Source organism: Schistocerca nitens, chromosome 3 (assembly GCF_023898315.1).
Source record: "Schistocerca nitens isolate TAMUIC-IGC-003100 chromosome 3, iqSchNite1.1, whole genome shotgun sequence".
Classification (NCBI taxonomy): Eukaryota; Metazoa; Arthropoda; class Insecta; order Orthoptera; family Acrididae; genus Schistocerca; species Schistocerca nitens.
In genome coordinates this window covers 148,091,847-148,107,003 of record NC_064616.1, presented here as the reverse complement: position 1 = coordinate 148,107,003, position 15,157 = coordinate 148,091,847, and the positions used below count along the sequence as shown (strand labels likewise).

The 15,157-nt window shown below is 39.3% G+C and overlaps 1 protein-coding gene across 1 annotated transcript in view; it reads right to left on the bottom strand.

Moving 5' to 3' along the window:
* The window catches only part of LOC126248092 (ATP-binding cassette sub-family G member 8), a 325,668-nt gene that overhangs the window by 54,396 nt on the left and 256,115 nt on the right, over positions 1-15,157 (bottom strand). The window contains exons 12-13 of the mRNA XM_049948758.1: positions 6,329-6,520; positions 687-870 (exon numbers count right to left, since the gene is read on the bottom strand). Of these exons, the coding sequence (XP_049804715.1) occupies positions 687-870; positions 6,329-6,520 (376 nt within the window). The remainder of the gene's footprint in view (positions 1-686; positions 871-6,328; positions 6,521-15,157) is intronic.

The following is a 15,157-nucleotide window of genomic DNA, read 5'->3' as shown; positions in this document are numbered from 1 at the left end:
AGTTAGATCTCTAACATTACATTTTTCTCCTCAGCATGCCTGTACTAATGTTATGCACCCATTGCAGTCTGAGGCATTAGTGTCGTTTGGGCAGTGGAATACAATACAATGCAATGGCATGCATGCCATCTTATGAAGTCATCATCAGTTATCAATGCAAAAATGATGACACTCCAGCCACAGTTTCACAAATATGCTAGAGAAGAATTGTTCAGTTGCCACTATATCATCTTGACTTGGAACCCCTTACCCTCTTCCAGTATCCTTTATACTGAATCTAACAATCAGCATGATTTGTAGAAATGTAGGACCTTTCATACTTGGAAGTATGTTCACTAAAATAGAACAACCTACTTACCATATAGTATTGCTTCTTCTTCATTTTATGCAATGGCTTCTGCAAATTTAGCTCAAAGTTACTTTCCAGTTAGCTTACACAAACTTATACTGCAGTAAAAATATACCATTAAGCCATATGGAAAATCAGTCCAATGTTTGGTTAGCTGTGTATGGAGAGACACTTAAAACACCTCAGAAGGACCAATACACATATTAAATGTTAGTCACTGCTTACTACAGGTTTTCATTTTCCAAATTTCATTAATTGGACATTTAATTTATGTATCATATCATGTAAACAAGTAACATACTAGAGAATATTAAGTTCAAACACATTCATAACTCACAGTAACAACATAAAAATTTGTGTACAGCAGTTTGCCTGCTTTACACTTGCTGGCAAAGCCACTGGAGGCCCTGGATCAGATAAAGGTTCTTGCCTCCGTCGAAACAATTCTGCAAGTTGCTCTATCCTCTGACTTGACTCAAGCATTGCCTCAGCAGATAAATCATCCAATGTCACAAGGTCAACTGAAAAATCATTTATGCAAACGAACACCATTATTTTCATATAATAATATTCAACATAAGCATTAGTATACTATTACCAGTTTAATCAAAATATAAAGGAGTGAGGACTGTCATCTTGTGCTCAGAAAAACATGTCAACTGTTGTGACATAATATAATTAATAGAACTGAACTGTAATAATATTTACTAATATCATAAGTTTATTACACAGTCTGTAAGTCACTTACTCAATTGACTGATTTAAATTCAATTTTTTTAAATATATAAATATGATATCAATTTATAAACTATTAATATGTAAGTAATATTCTGTTGAATTCACATGCAAGGATTATCACAAATTGGACAGATGTTATAAGCACTCAACCCAATTTTTAATGTCCCATAGAATGAAATCTGCCAATAGCAAAGTCAATGGCTATTGTACGAGTCTAACTTCACAAGCTATGATCACAATAAGCAACAGACATACAAGATTTTAAAACATACATATACATGCAACAAAGATGCATGTCTATCTTCTATTACTTGCAAATTGGAATTGCAAATCAAGTTGTAGGGGAACTAGCTTGATAATTTGACTTTGTACAGTAACATTCCAGTTCAAAGACATAAGTGTTGTTACTTCACAATGAAAATACTGAAAAACATCATGCAAAATTTCTTTAAGGGTGGGCATGATGATGTACTGTTAAGACCATTATATGTATTGACAAAGGAAAGGTGAAAGAAGTGATTGTGCTGAGAGAGGGCAATGGAACATAATAGTAAAGTGTGAAAATAAATTGATGGTATGCAGATTGTAAAATTAATAGTATAATGTTAAGGAGAGTGAGAATGAAGTACCTACCTCAATGAACAAGAAAAAAAGTTGCCACAATAAATTGATAATATGGATAAACATGTTATTAGTCAACAAAGGCTGTTATATTAAGAACAGTACAGGGAAATGTCAAATATGCTACATCTTATCTTTTAGCTGGACAGACCTGGATTTCAATGATAGCAAGAAATTTCTGGGAATAGATCATCTATGAAAGGGATCAGCTTTAGGTCTTAAAAGATGCCAGAAAAACAAGTGCTCATATGTGAATGACTGGATGCAGTTGCAAAAATGGCATACATCACTATATTTTTTAGGAAAGTATCACTCATCATAACTGAAATGGCTATGGGTTAATTTATACATAACATGGATTCATACACATTACACTTTGAATAAATGCTTAACTGTTGCACATGCAGCAATCACATGAGTTTCATTCAAGATTTACTGCCTGTATATAATTCAATAAGCTAAGCTTCAAACTATAAATTATAAATGGACAGCAAAAACTTTAAAAATGAATGTAAAGAGCCAGCTTATTCCAGGAGTACTTTCTAAAAGTATGGTAATTTCCAATAACACTCCTTATTAAAATGAGCTGGAGAGTGAACCACCAAATTCCAGTTTGCTGAAACTCAGTCTTACCCAGGCAGTAACCATACATACTGTAACACAGATTTACAAAAATCTCAACAGTTAGTGTTTGCTAAGGAGCATCAATCATCTCATGTTATTCCATTGCTAAAATTTTGCATTCAAATGGATTTATTCCTCTCTAATTGCTGTCACAGCATTCAGACCAAACCCCCATAGAAATGATCTGAAATCTTGAGATGAATAAGACCCAGAGCCATAATATGCTTATGGAGATGTAATAAATAAATAAATAACTGCTTCTATGATACGTTAGAAGACTGGAGAACGACAGTGAGTCATGCTAAAAAAAGTGTTAAATGACTACAGGAGGGAAGATGCCCTGATGGACAAAAACTCTGAAAATTTTAATGGTTGTTAGAAAAGAGACTTTATTATGACCCAGACAAATACTAGATGACAGATAAAAATTCCAAAAATAATGACATCACCACTGAAGGTTGTTCTCCAGATACTGCCAGCAAAGAATCTTTAACAGCTTAGGTAACATAAATGCATATCTTCTTAGTTATGTTCAAAATGAGCATTCAATTCCATAGGGAATCTCAGCATTTAGCTTGATTTTTAATATTGTTTGATACACAAAATTTTAAAAATGCTTACAGTTTCTTCTTCTCTACACTTATGATGTTCCTTGGCTCACTTCAGTACAATGCTGCTCAGTGACGTGTAGTCAACGGGGGCAAGGTAAGCATTGCTTATCCAGCATAAACTGGAAACAGCGCTAAAACTAATTGAAACACCGAAGATCGAAACCATTCCTTGACTGGGTTGACAAATGTAATATCCAATATTTTTGCATTAGTGCTGCTGATTTTGCATGATTTTCAGCAAACTTCGTAACTTTATGTTTACTATGAGTTAAGATTCACTCTGAAGACCGATGTTTTCTGAGTGGTCTGTACAAGCAGCCTCTGGAGCTCCATGATGTGTGGCTAACTGCTGTTCCCAGTTATCAGGTTCTGGGCCTGGCTGTGAGGTTATAGGGACTAAAAGCTGTATTTTCCTCTCTGGTGCTGTAGATAACATGGTCTTGGGTAAGTTAAATGACTAATTGCAAATGTGGTACATAGTATTATATTATCTCTGTGCCGTCACAGCAGCCTTAACAGTTTAAAATATGCATTGCATGGGTACACTGCAGTTGGTGGGAAAGTAAACAACTGGACTTGGTATGTATCCTAGTGCTGAGCACAGAAAGCATGGACACCTAAGCAAAGCAGCGGCCATGTGACTATTCAGTCTGTGGGATTTTGTTGCACAACTCTGCAATCCACAGTTTACAAGAAAGAAACATAATAAAGGGTGTCCATTAAAGAATATCCCAGTTTCAGTGGTATATTATAACAGTTTAATTTTGACTATTTACAACAAATCACACATCAAACTGAAGGTAAACTAACCTAGATTTTCATACAAATGTTCAACATGTGCATCTTCAGTTATGTGACACACATCTAATCTACATTTACATGGATACTCTACAAATCACATTTAAGTGCCTGGCAGAGGGTTCATTGAACCAGCTTCACAATATTTCTCTATTATTCCAGTCACAAACAGCGATCGGAAGATACAAACACCTGTATTTTTCTGTCCCAGCTCTGATTTCCCTTATTTTATTATGATGATCATTTCTCCCTATGTAGGTCAACACCAACAAAATATTTTAACATTTGGAGAAGAAAGCAGGTGATTAAAAAATTTCGTGAGAAGATCCCGCCATGACGAGAAATGCCTTTGTTCTAATAATGTTCACCCCAAATCCTGTATCATGTCCGTGACACACTTTCCCCAATTTCTCAATAATATAACGTGTGCTGTCCTTCTTTGAACTTTCTCAATGTACTCCATTAACCATATCCGGTAAGAACGCCACAGTGCACAGCAGTACTCCAAAAGAGGACAGACAAGTGTAGTGTAGGCAGCCTCTTTAGTAGATATGTTGCATCTTCTAAGTGTACTGCCAATAAAACACAGTCTTTGATTCACCTTCCTCACAACATTTTCTATGTCTTCTTCCCAATTTAAGTTGTTTGTAATTGTAATTGCTAGGTATTTAGTCGAATTTACAGTCTTCAGATTTGACTGATTTATCATGTAATCAAAGTTCAATGCATTCCTTTTAGCATTCATGTGGATGACATAACACTTTTCATTATTTAGGGTCAACTGCCAATTTTTGCCACCATACAGACATCTTTTCTAAATTGTTTTGCAATTTGTTTTGATCTTCTGATGTCTTTACTAGGTGGTAAAATGACAGCATCATCTGCAAACAACCTAAGACTACTGCTCAGATTGTCTCCTAAATTGTTTATATAGAAAAGGAACATCCAACCTAAAATCCAATTCTTCCCACACTTTGGTTAAAAAGTCCATAGTAATGGACGCAATAGCCCCTTCAATTCTATGTCTTAACTCTGGCAGATCATTAGGTAGTGGCAGAGCATAGACACTGCTGTGTCCACCAGAGGTGACACATGGAAAATAAGCTTGCATAAAATGAATAGAAAGTTTATTGTACCACACATAAACAATCTTCTTCAGCGTGAGTTAGTTTGGAACACAATAACTGAAAGCAGATCACTTCTTGAATACTGAAAGAACAACAATAACACCTGAAGGTTGAAGGCCTGAAAATGTCACAGTAAACTCAAACTTCTAAAATCCAATGTTCATACACTCAAAGCCTGGAAGGGACATGCAAAACTTAAAATTCTGAGGAAACAAACAAAAGTTAAAGTCCCAAATATATGCACAGAAGTTTAAGTCCGGCGTATTGCTGATGAAAAACAAAGACAAATATTACAAAGTGAATCACTGGTTATGGTGTTAGAGGCGTCTGTTTGTTGTAGATGCCACAAATGTATATGTCTGTAGCTGACAGTTCCTGGAGGTGGAGGTCGACATGGACAGTGTTGTCGTCATAGTGCCAGCTCCAGAGTGAGATCCTGATTGTGGGAATGCTTACACAATCAGCACCTGGCCAAGGAAACTCACTCAATGTGAACTTCTTCAATGTAGTCCAGGTGCCAGCCCAAACATTGCCTGGACACCAGGATACTACATGTACTACTTCTGGTCCCTTGGCCTGCAGAGGAGATAAGGTCTGTGTGGCCAATGGCCTCTGTTGGCAGTTAGGTTGCCGCCTGGTCACCTGGAGGAGTGTGGCCATCTCTTGTCTGCCATCTGAAGAGCTGTCCCCTGTGAGGTCTGTGCCTGCATAACCCATATGTGTTGTTGGCTGTGCAGGTGCAAGGACTTGACACAGCATTCCTCTCCCTCCCCCCCCCCCCCTTACCCTCAGAAGGAGAGGAGAGAGAGAGGTGTAGCACATTTCAACAGTGCTGGAAGGGGCTGGGTACCTGCTGAATTGAGGGCAGCTGGGGGCTGAGGGCTACCTCCATTAGTGCTGGCGATAGTGTGGCATGTGTAGCAGCTGAGCCCCCCTTGAGGGAGTCAGCTGCAGGCTGGACTTGAGACAGCAGCTGCTATGTCTGGGACAGGCATTGCGGAGGACCCCATCTCTGGAAGAAACAATGATAGTAGATTACCAAACCCAGGTAGAAGACCAAGGCAAGGAGACAATTGGTTAATGTGCCTATGGCACACTGTGCCATCTTGAAGTGTCACCTCGGCCGTGAGCCAGCCCAGAAGATTAAAACCAACTACTGGAAATCTATAGTGGTATTGGTGACCTTGGTGAAGACAAGGGGCCATACAGAATCTTGGAGAGAGAAATGGTGGCAGCTGGATCACAAAGAGGGAATTGGGGCGCGGGGGAGTGAGGGCACTGATGATGGATATGGATAATTCCAACTAGTGTGGTTGGCCATGGAATTTTTCGGCTGGAGTTGACCTGTACTGTGGAGTGGACCCAATACAAAGCCATAAATGCATACAAAACATGTGAATGCATAAATATTGAATATTCCCTTAAATGCAGTATCTCAGAGTCTTATCTATAATACTTACGATAATAGTCAGAAGGATTTTTATAGGCTGGACACGGATAGTCTACTGTAGCAAAATATGGAAGCATGTCTCGTCTTCGTCCACTGAACATTAATTGTCCAGCCGATATAAGCACAACTCTCGAAAGCATTGTAAATATCTCATATGTTGGAGGATGTAATGTTAAGATTACAATACGACCTCCACTGATACCTGCAATGAATGAAAAATGGTATTAAATTAAATCAAAACATTTACATCAAAACTAAAGAAAGAAACTGATAGTACTCTTGCACAAATCAAAACTGATGTTAATTTTATTATAAAACTGCTGACAGTAGGTGAGAGTTTGAAGGTAAATATTGAACCTTTTTTGGGTTTCCAGTCATTCAAAGTGACTGCTGTTTCAGGATGTCTTATTAGTATGCAATTTGATTAAAAATAGCTAAACATACAGTGCTACTGACAAAAATAACTAAGATTACCAATAAATATTTAGGCTGCTAATTTCTAAAAGCTATATAAATTAACAGATGTATCATAATTTAGCCACACACATGACAAATCTGCAAATATTCAATATCTATTGGAAAGAAATATGAACAAAAAATAATGAAAACAGCTAAAGAAAGTCATTCCATACTTTTCCTTTCAGCATCAAATATATCTCTACATTTGAAAGGCATTTTCTTACGCAACAGGGATATCAGAAAAATAAACAACTAAGACTGTCCTGATTGGCACTCTACATCATCATTTTTACTCATCAAGCCACCTTACAGTATGTGGCAGAGGGTACACAATGTAGTACCATTCTTCTGCCCTTTCATAAATTCTGCACACAAAGAATGACTTGCCGTGAACCTCAGTATAAGCTCAGATATCCTGACTTTAATGTCATGGTCATTTTGTGAAATACATGTGTGTGTTGCAGGGGTGGGGTGAGTAATATGTTGCTACACTCCTCTTGAAATTCTTCTTAGTATTTCAGCAGCCAGATGCTCTGTGATCCACTATAACTCACTCTGCCATTGGAATCAGATGAACATTTCAGTGACAATCTCATGCTGACTACGTAAACTTTTATTTGAATCTTCTGTAATCTCCTCCCTTAATTCCATCTATTAGTGGACACAGACTGACGGGTAATAGGCAAGAATCGGGTAAATGATTCTTGTAAGCTACTTCCTGCATGACTACATTGAGACTATCAACAATGAATAGATGCAAAACAATGAATAGATGTAAAACCAAGAAAAATTTGTAGGAAAGGTAGACCTAAGATTATGAGGTAGACATTGGGATGAACGAGTGAGTAAGTGCACCAGAGTACATATATTTCAAATGAGACGAAAACTTAAACATACTGAGATTCAAAAGACACTAAAAATAAAGTGATGGTGTGCATACATTCTAGGATAATAAGTCATTCAGGCAATAAGTATTATCACTGTCACATGGTAACACTGTGCGGTTATTGTATTATGCTATCAATATGCAAATATTCTTTTTCTTTTTTATACCAGTGGTTACAAGAATTTATAAAGACAATCAGAATTGAAAGGCCACCATTCACACGTTTCATCCAGTGATTTACTTTCTAGCTGCACAGGATGGCAGACATAGATTCAAGGTCAAATCTTTGAAGTTTACAAGAATAATATTCTGAAGGTAACTGGGGTGAAGATACAAGTGTGAAACTCAGTTAAAAGAGTAGAGTAGCCTCTTCTCACATGAAAATCTAGAAATCTATGAAAATTTTTGTGACATGAACGACCCACACCACTGCTTTTAAGACATTCAAGGAGTGTTGTTAGTGAATACAAAACTCAAAACACCGCCATCAGTGAGAGCATGCATTGTGAGATGCTAAACATAGTGTCAAGTAGCTGGTGTAACATTACTGCCGATCACCGAGTCATCACTACTCACATCGAGTTAGCCATAAGGAGTGCACTCAGATGTGACCACACCAGATTCCTGCATATATGCCAGCACAGACCCAGTCTGAGTCAGTTGTAACCCCAATATATGAAGAATGCACTGACTGGTATATTGGTTTTGTTAGTGGCATTTTTTTGGACTCTGATAGCTATTGGCAGAGCTCTGATACTATGTGAACTGAATTGATTTGTGACTCTTCGAACATTCCCAGCAGATATTTTGTAAATAGTCTTCACGGGTTTGCCGCCAGATGATGTTGTGCAAATTCCACAATATTTCCTTGGAGCAACTGTCCGACATCTTCAGGTGGTTCAACATTGCTGGTGGCTAGGTACGGCTGATGGTATCCGCACATTGACACCCTGATGGCACTATCTATCTGCAAATCATTGTGCATGCTTGATATCCATGCCTGCACATTCTTCTCGCAAGTGTTCTATATACAGGGCATTGACATGCGGATACCATCAGTCTTACCTAGCCACCAGCAAGGTTGAACCACCTGAAGATGTCGGACAGTTGATCGGAGGAAATATAGTGGAATTTGCACAACATCATCCGATGGCAAACCAGTGAAGACTATTTACTATATTTTTATTTATGCTGGGAAAGCTTGAAGAGTCACATCTGGTACCTTTACGGTGTGGAGATGGCAAAGAACATACGTGAGTTTGACAAGTTACATCTCAAGATAGGTAGATTGTTAAGCAGCCATGCATTTTTACTGAGATGCTGTGATAAGCAAACCATTCTTACCTTTGCTAAATTTAAACATTGTATAAATTCTGTGGCTGCCATTACAATTAAACGACGGGTGAGTGAGGTGCTACACGTGTAAGGAATTGTGCTAGGTGTCCAGACAATTACTATCACTCCATCTGAAGGCTTCAGCGAAGTATCCTGGAACTGGGTAGCCAGCACCACTTGGGCACTGGCTGATTGTACTGAACGACAAGCTAAGGTTAGTCAAATGACAAAATACGATCAACTTGAAGCCCGAATGCAAAAAGACGAGCCAAGAAGATATGCCATGTTTAATCTCACGGAGAAGACTTTGGACAACACTGCAGTTTCAGTGCTAGAGAAGGGTCTAAATTTTGCACCTACACTGGGGACCATTCCCATCCAAGATGTGATTAGTGGAATAGAGCAGGCTATTTTGAAACTTCCTAAGGATGCTGCTAAAGAGAGATGGCATGACACATGCCGCATCTTGATTCGAGCTTTACCTAAGAAGTCCAACATTAACATCATCTCAGCTGAAAGAAATGCTCTATGAGAATTGAGAAGAGATAAAGACATCATCATCTTACCTGCTGACAAAGGAAATACTACTGTGCTTCTCTCACGCACAGAATGTAATAGCAAGATATAAAAACTGCTCAACGATCCTCCATACAGTAAATTAAAATGTGATCTGACAGGTATGATCCAGAGAAGGACTTTCGAATTCATCAGGACAAGCTTGATTCCAGTGCAATTCACTAGCCTGCAGTTCCTCCTAGACTCTATGGTCTACCCAAGATCCATAAGAATGGGGTGCCTCTCCGTCGCACTGTAAGTAACATAGGAACATCTACTTATTTTGTTGCCAAATATCTGACATCACTATTGGGGACTTCTCATAGGCAAGTGTGATCATCATATTCAAAACCTTAAAGATATCATAGGTCGCCTGAAAACTTCAATTGCAATCTTCTACGGATCTCTTAGTAAGTTTCTATGATGTGTCTTCATTTATAAAGGTGCCCTTGCAGGACTCTTTGAGCTCATTAGCAACAAGTTTAAGGAGGACATAGTGGCATTATTCAAACACATGCTTACTTCAACGTACTTCTTATTCCATTACCAATATTTTGAATAAGTGGCCGGTGTTGCCATGGGAAGCCCTCTCTCTCCTGTACCCTCTTGTTTTCTGCGGTGTGGTGTGGCCACATGGACTTGATACTCTGCCTACGTTTCTTCAGCATTTAAATTCAATCCATTTAAACACAAATTTCACAATGGAAGTGGAAAAAAATGGCACTTCACCTTTTCTTGATGTTTTGGTATGATGGAAAGCAGATGGAACTTTGGGACACAGCATCTACCACAAGCCAACGCATGCAGATCTATATCTGCAGGCCACAAGCTGTCATCATCCTGCGCAACGCAGCAGTCCATTACGTACGTTAGTTAATAGAGCGCATGTGGTATCTGATCCTGAAATCCATCAATTCATGACTGTCTCCATATTGGTACACATCCATCCAATCGATACAATTTGAAATGAGACTTGTCTGACCAGGCAACATGTTTCCAGTCATCAAAAGTCCAATTTTGGCATTGACAGGCCCAGGCGAGGTGTAAAGCTTTGTATTGTGCAGTCATCAAGGGTACATGAGTGGGCCTTTGGCTCCAAATGCTCATATCGATGATGTTTTGTTGAATGGTTCATGTGCTGACACTTGTTGATTGCCCAGCACTGAAATTTGCAGCAATTAGCAGAAGGGTTGCACCTCTGTCAAAATGAATGATTCTCTTCAATCATTGTGGGTCCTGTTGTTGCAGGATCTTTTTCCGGCCGCAGCAATATGAGAGATTTGATGTGTTACCGGATTCCTGATATTCATGGTACCCTCATTAAATGGTCGTATGGGAAAATTCCCACTTCATCGCTACCTCGGAGATGCTGTGTCCCATAACTCACGCACCAACTATAACACCACGTTCAAACTCACTTAAATCTTGATAACCTGCCATTGTAGCATCAGTAGCCGATCTAACAACTGTGTCAGACACTTGCTGTCTTATATAGGCATTGCTGACCGCAGTACCATACACTGCCTGTTTACATATCTCTGTATCTAAATATGCATGGCTACATCAGTTTCCTTGTTGCTTCAGTGTATATAAAATAAAATCATGATAATTTCTGAATGGTTTGCATTAGAACTTTCAAACTGCATGGTTGGCTGCATGGCATGGCGGGTATTAGTATGCATGGTTTAGTGATGAAGCCCACTTTTATTTGGATGGGTTTGTCAATAAGCAAAATTGGCACATTTGGGGGACACAGAATCCACATTTTGCAATCAAGAAGTCTCTTCATTCTCAACAAGTGACTGTGTGGCGCACAATCTCCAGTCATGGAATGATCGGTGCGATATTCCTTGATGGCATAATGACTACCAAATGGTACGTGAAGGTTTTGGAAGATGATTTCATCCTCATTATGCAAAGTGACCCTGATTTTGACAAGATGTGGTTCATACAAGATGGAGCTTGACTCCATCGATGCTTCGTTTAGTTCTGAAATACATCTAATGCAGAATCATCATCATCATCATCTTGTACAGTTTCCCACCATTCATAGGGTCTGCTTGGAAAACAAGCATCTCCATCTTCTCTGGTCTTCTGCCACCTCTCTGTCACTACTGTGGCCCAGAGTTCTCCTCTCTTCCTGATGTTTTCTTCCAGTCCTTGTAGCCATTTGTACACTGCCCTTCTTCTTTGTCTCCTACCTTCAATATCTGACTCATGCAATTTCCTAGGTATCGTCTACTCATACATTCTCTGCACATGCCTATACAATTTTACTCTTTATTCCTCGGTCTCCTCTTGTATTAAAACTAATCTCCTCCTGAACAGGCCATGAAGGCCCAACAGTACCGCCCGGCTGCTGTGTCATCCTCAGCCCATAGGCGCCACTGGATGTGGATATGGAGGGGCATGTGGTCAGCACACCACTCTCCCAGCCGTATGTCAGTTTCCGAGACCGTTTCTCTTGTATTGGTCAGTCATTTATCATATCTTTTCCATTTTTGTTACACGTATCTGACTTCCCAAAAACTTCATTTCACTTGCTTGAACCTTATTTTCTCTCACTTCCTTCACGACACAGGTTCAAATAGCTCTGAGCACTATGGGACTTAATATCTGAGGTCATCAGTCCCCTAGAACTTAGAACTACTTAAACCTAACTAACCTAAGGACATCACACACATCCATGCCCGAGGCAGGATTCGAACCTGCGACCGCAGCAGTCGCGCGGTTCCGGATTAAAGCACCTAGAACCACTCGGCCACTGCGGCCGGCCATGATACAAGTTTAAAGGTGTAGAACAGAAAAGGTATATATAATACATTTGGTATATAACCTTCTTCCTTTTCTGGGGGACCTCTTTGTTCCGTATTAATCATCTCAAAAAGATATCAGTTTCCCTTGCATCTTGACTAATATCTTTGTCATTCTTCTATTTTTCTGTATTACACTTCCAACATACTTGAAACTTAACACTATTTTCAGCTGTCATGTTTACTACAGGTCCATCCTTTTTCCTTGCTGTGTCCTCCAGATCACACTCCTTTGAATTAAATTTTAGGCCAAACTCTTGTACACCCTCCTACCGTACATCTTAACTACTACAGTATTTCCTCCTCATTGTTTCTCCATACCATCAAATCACCAGAAACAGCATCGCTGTCATCCTGTCTCCTATATCTCCCGCCATCTGTATAGTATCATCACTAGAAAAGTAACAGAGGCAGTGATTTTCCTTGTGTCATATCATTTATCTGTGTCAGCCTGTTAACTATCTTTCCACTCTCAAACACCTTATATTTCCTAGGCACAGTCCTTTGAACCTCAGGCAGTCTGCTTCTCTACTCTTTCTTCTTGGTATCTCCCCCACAATCATATCAATGTTCTTTCAACTGCCTCAATACAAATATGAGATCTACTGTGGACCTACTTAGACTGAAACTGTAGTTTTGTTCTCTTGCTGCTTTTTCATTGTCTTCTGGATTTGTCTCTCCAGACTTCTCTCCTCAGTTGCACGAAGAATAATGCCACTAGTTATTTTACACATTTCTGGCTTCTCTTCTTGAATGCAGGTACAATTATTCTATTCATCCAGTGTTGTGGACTCATCAATTCATTTCGTAAAGCTTTCATAATTTTATAAAGCCAGTGTATCTCTGCATCTTCCACTGCTCTGATAATTTCCACACATTGTTCATCCAATCTCACTGTTGTTCCTCTTGTCATGTTCTTCAGTGCCTCCAGGACTTCTTTCCACACCAGATCTCTTTTTAAATTTCCAATCACTCTCTATCTCTTCTATATTTCTATCTTCCTCCAATACTCTATCCGGATTCAGTAAATCATCAAGATAGGTCCTCCATGGCATTCCTCTTCTACTATTTCTGATCATTCTGTACAGAATGTTCTTATTTCCTTTGTTATCCTGTTCACGATCCATTTTTCTATCCACTTTTTCTTTTCCTCTACAACCACTATTTGTGGATTCCTCTTTCTCACTTGATATTCTTCCCTTGTTTCTGATGTCCTTTGATCAGACCATCCCCAAATGCTTTATTCTTTTTCAAAACTGCTTCTTTAACTTCAGAATTCCATCAATGTGTCCCCATTTACTACCAGTTCTTTCACATACATCCTTTGCTGCTTTTGCCAGAGTGCTATTACAACTCTTCCATGCTTCTTCCACTGTTTGCAACTCAGCCAGTGGGAAGTTGTATGAGTGTTCATGTCAAAACTGGGCGTTTATAAATTTGAATTTCTGGATGGAGCAATATGTAAAATAAAGGAAAGGCAACCACTCACCTTTCGGTGCATGGAGCGCAGTAACACATTACAGAAAACAGCATTCATACTAGCTTTCAAGCACTAGCTCTTTTTCAAGCAATAGTACACACATTCACACACATACAACCACACAGATACGAAAATGCATGTTCCCATGGCCACAGCAAAACTAATTATAGATAATTGATTACTGAAAGCAGTTGCCTCATCTGATGGAGGTGGGAAGGGATAGGGAAGGACACAAGGAAAGGGTAGTGGGAAAGAGGCAGGTCTCTTAACAGATGGCTTCGTATTTGAACAGATGATGAAAAAAGTGCAGAGAACAAGTGGTGTGGGGGGGGGGGGGGAGAGGGGGAGGGATGCAGGCATTCTCTCTCTCTCTCTCTCTCTCTCTCTCTCTCTCTCTCTCTCTCTCCCCACCTCCCTCCCCTTCTCCTCCCCCCCTTTTCAACCCCTCACTTTTCTGTCTCCCCTCCCTTTCTCCTTGTTCATCTTCAGCTTTCTCTCCTATTTCTCCCTCCCATTTTTCCCCTCCTCAGTTCTCCCCATCTCCCTTTTCTTATATCTCTTTTTATTATACCCCCTGTAACTTTTTTGACTTGTGGTGTGCCCATGCCTCTTTCCTGTTACCTTCTCCTGGTGTCCTTCCCTACCATTCCCCTCCTCCATCAGCTCAAGTGACTGCTTTCAATCATCGAATATCAATAATTAATAATCAAGAGAGACTGTTTCTGGTATATGTTATTGTGCTCCAAGCATCGACCTGCTAGAGGTGAGTAGTTGCCTTTCCCTTATTTTACATACTGTTTATCAATTAGAATACACTTAATGAAGTGTCAATGTAATAAACAGGGTGTATACACAGAGAAGGAAAAAAAATTCCGGATTTTTCCCAGATTTCCCGGTTGAAAATACACTTTCTCCCGGGTGAAAATACACTTTTTCCGTTTTAAGTGACAGTATACTTTTCCTTGGCAATGTAAAACTTATCAATCCTTAAAATGTTTATGGGTTTCTACACAGATGTAGAATTTGCCGGCACTTTAGAAAATGAAACCAAGGGGGAACAAATTTTGGACATCACATCAAGTGCAGCAACATGTACGCTGCCTTTTTTTCGTGTTATGGAGGTATAAATTTTAATTCCACCAAACAGTGTACTTTACTTTCCAAAGCAATGAAATTGAGATTGCGATGCGCTTTTGTAAGCCAGTCATGGCTCATGTCACGTGATTTCGCCAGCTCACGACAGCATTGGACACGTGATGTAGTCAACCAATAGCAAGATCACTCTTAAGTAGCGCGAACACATAAAAAAGA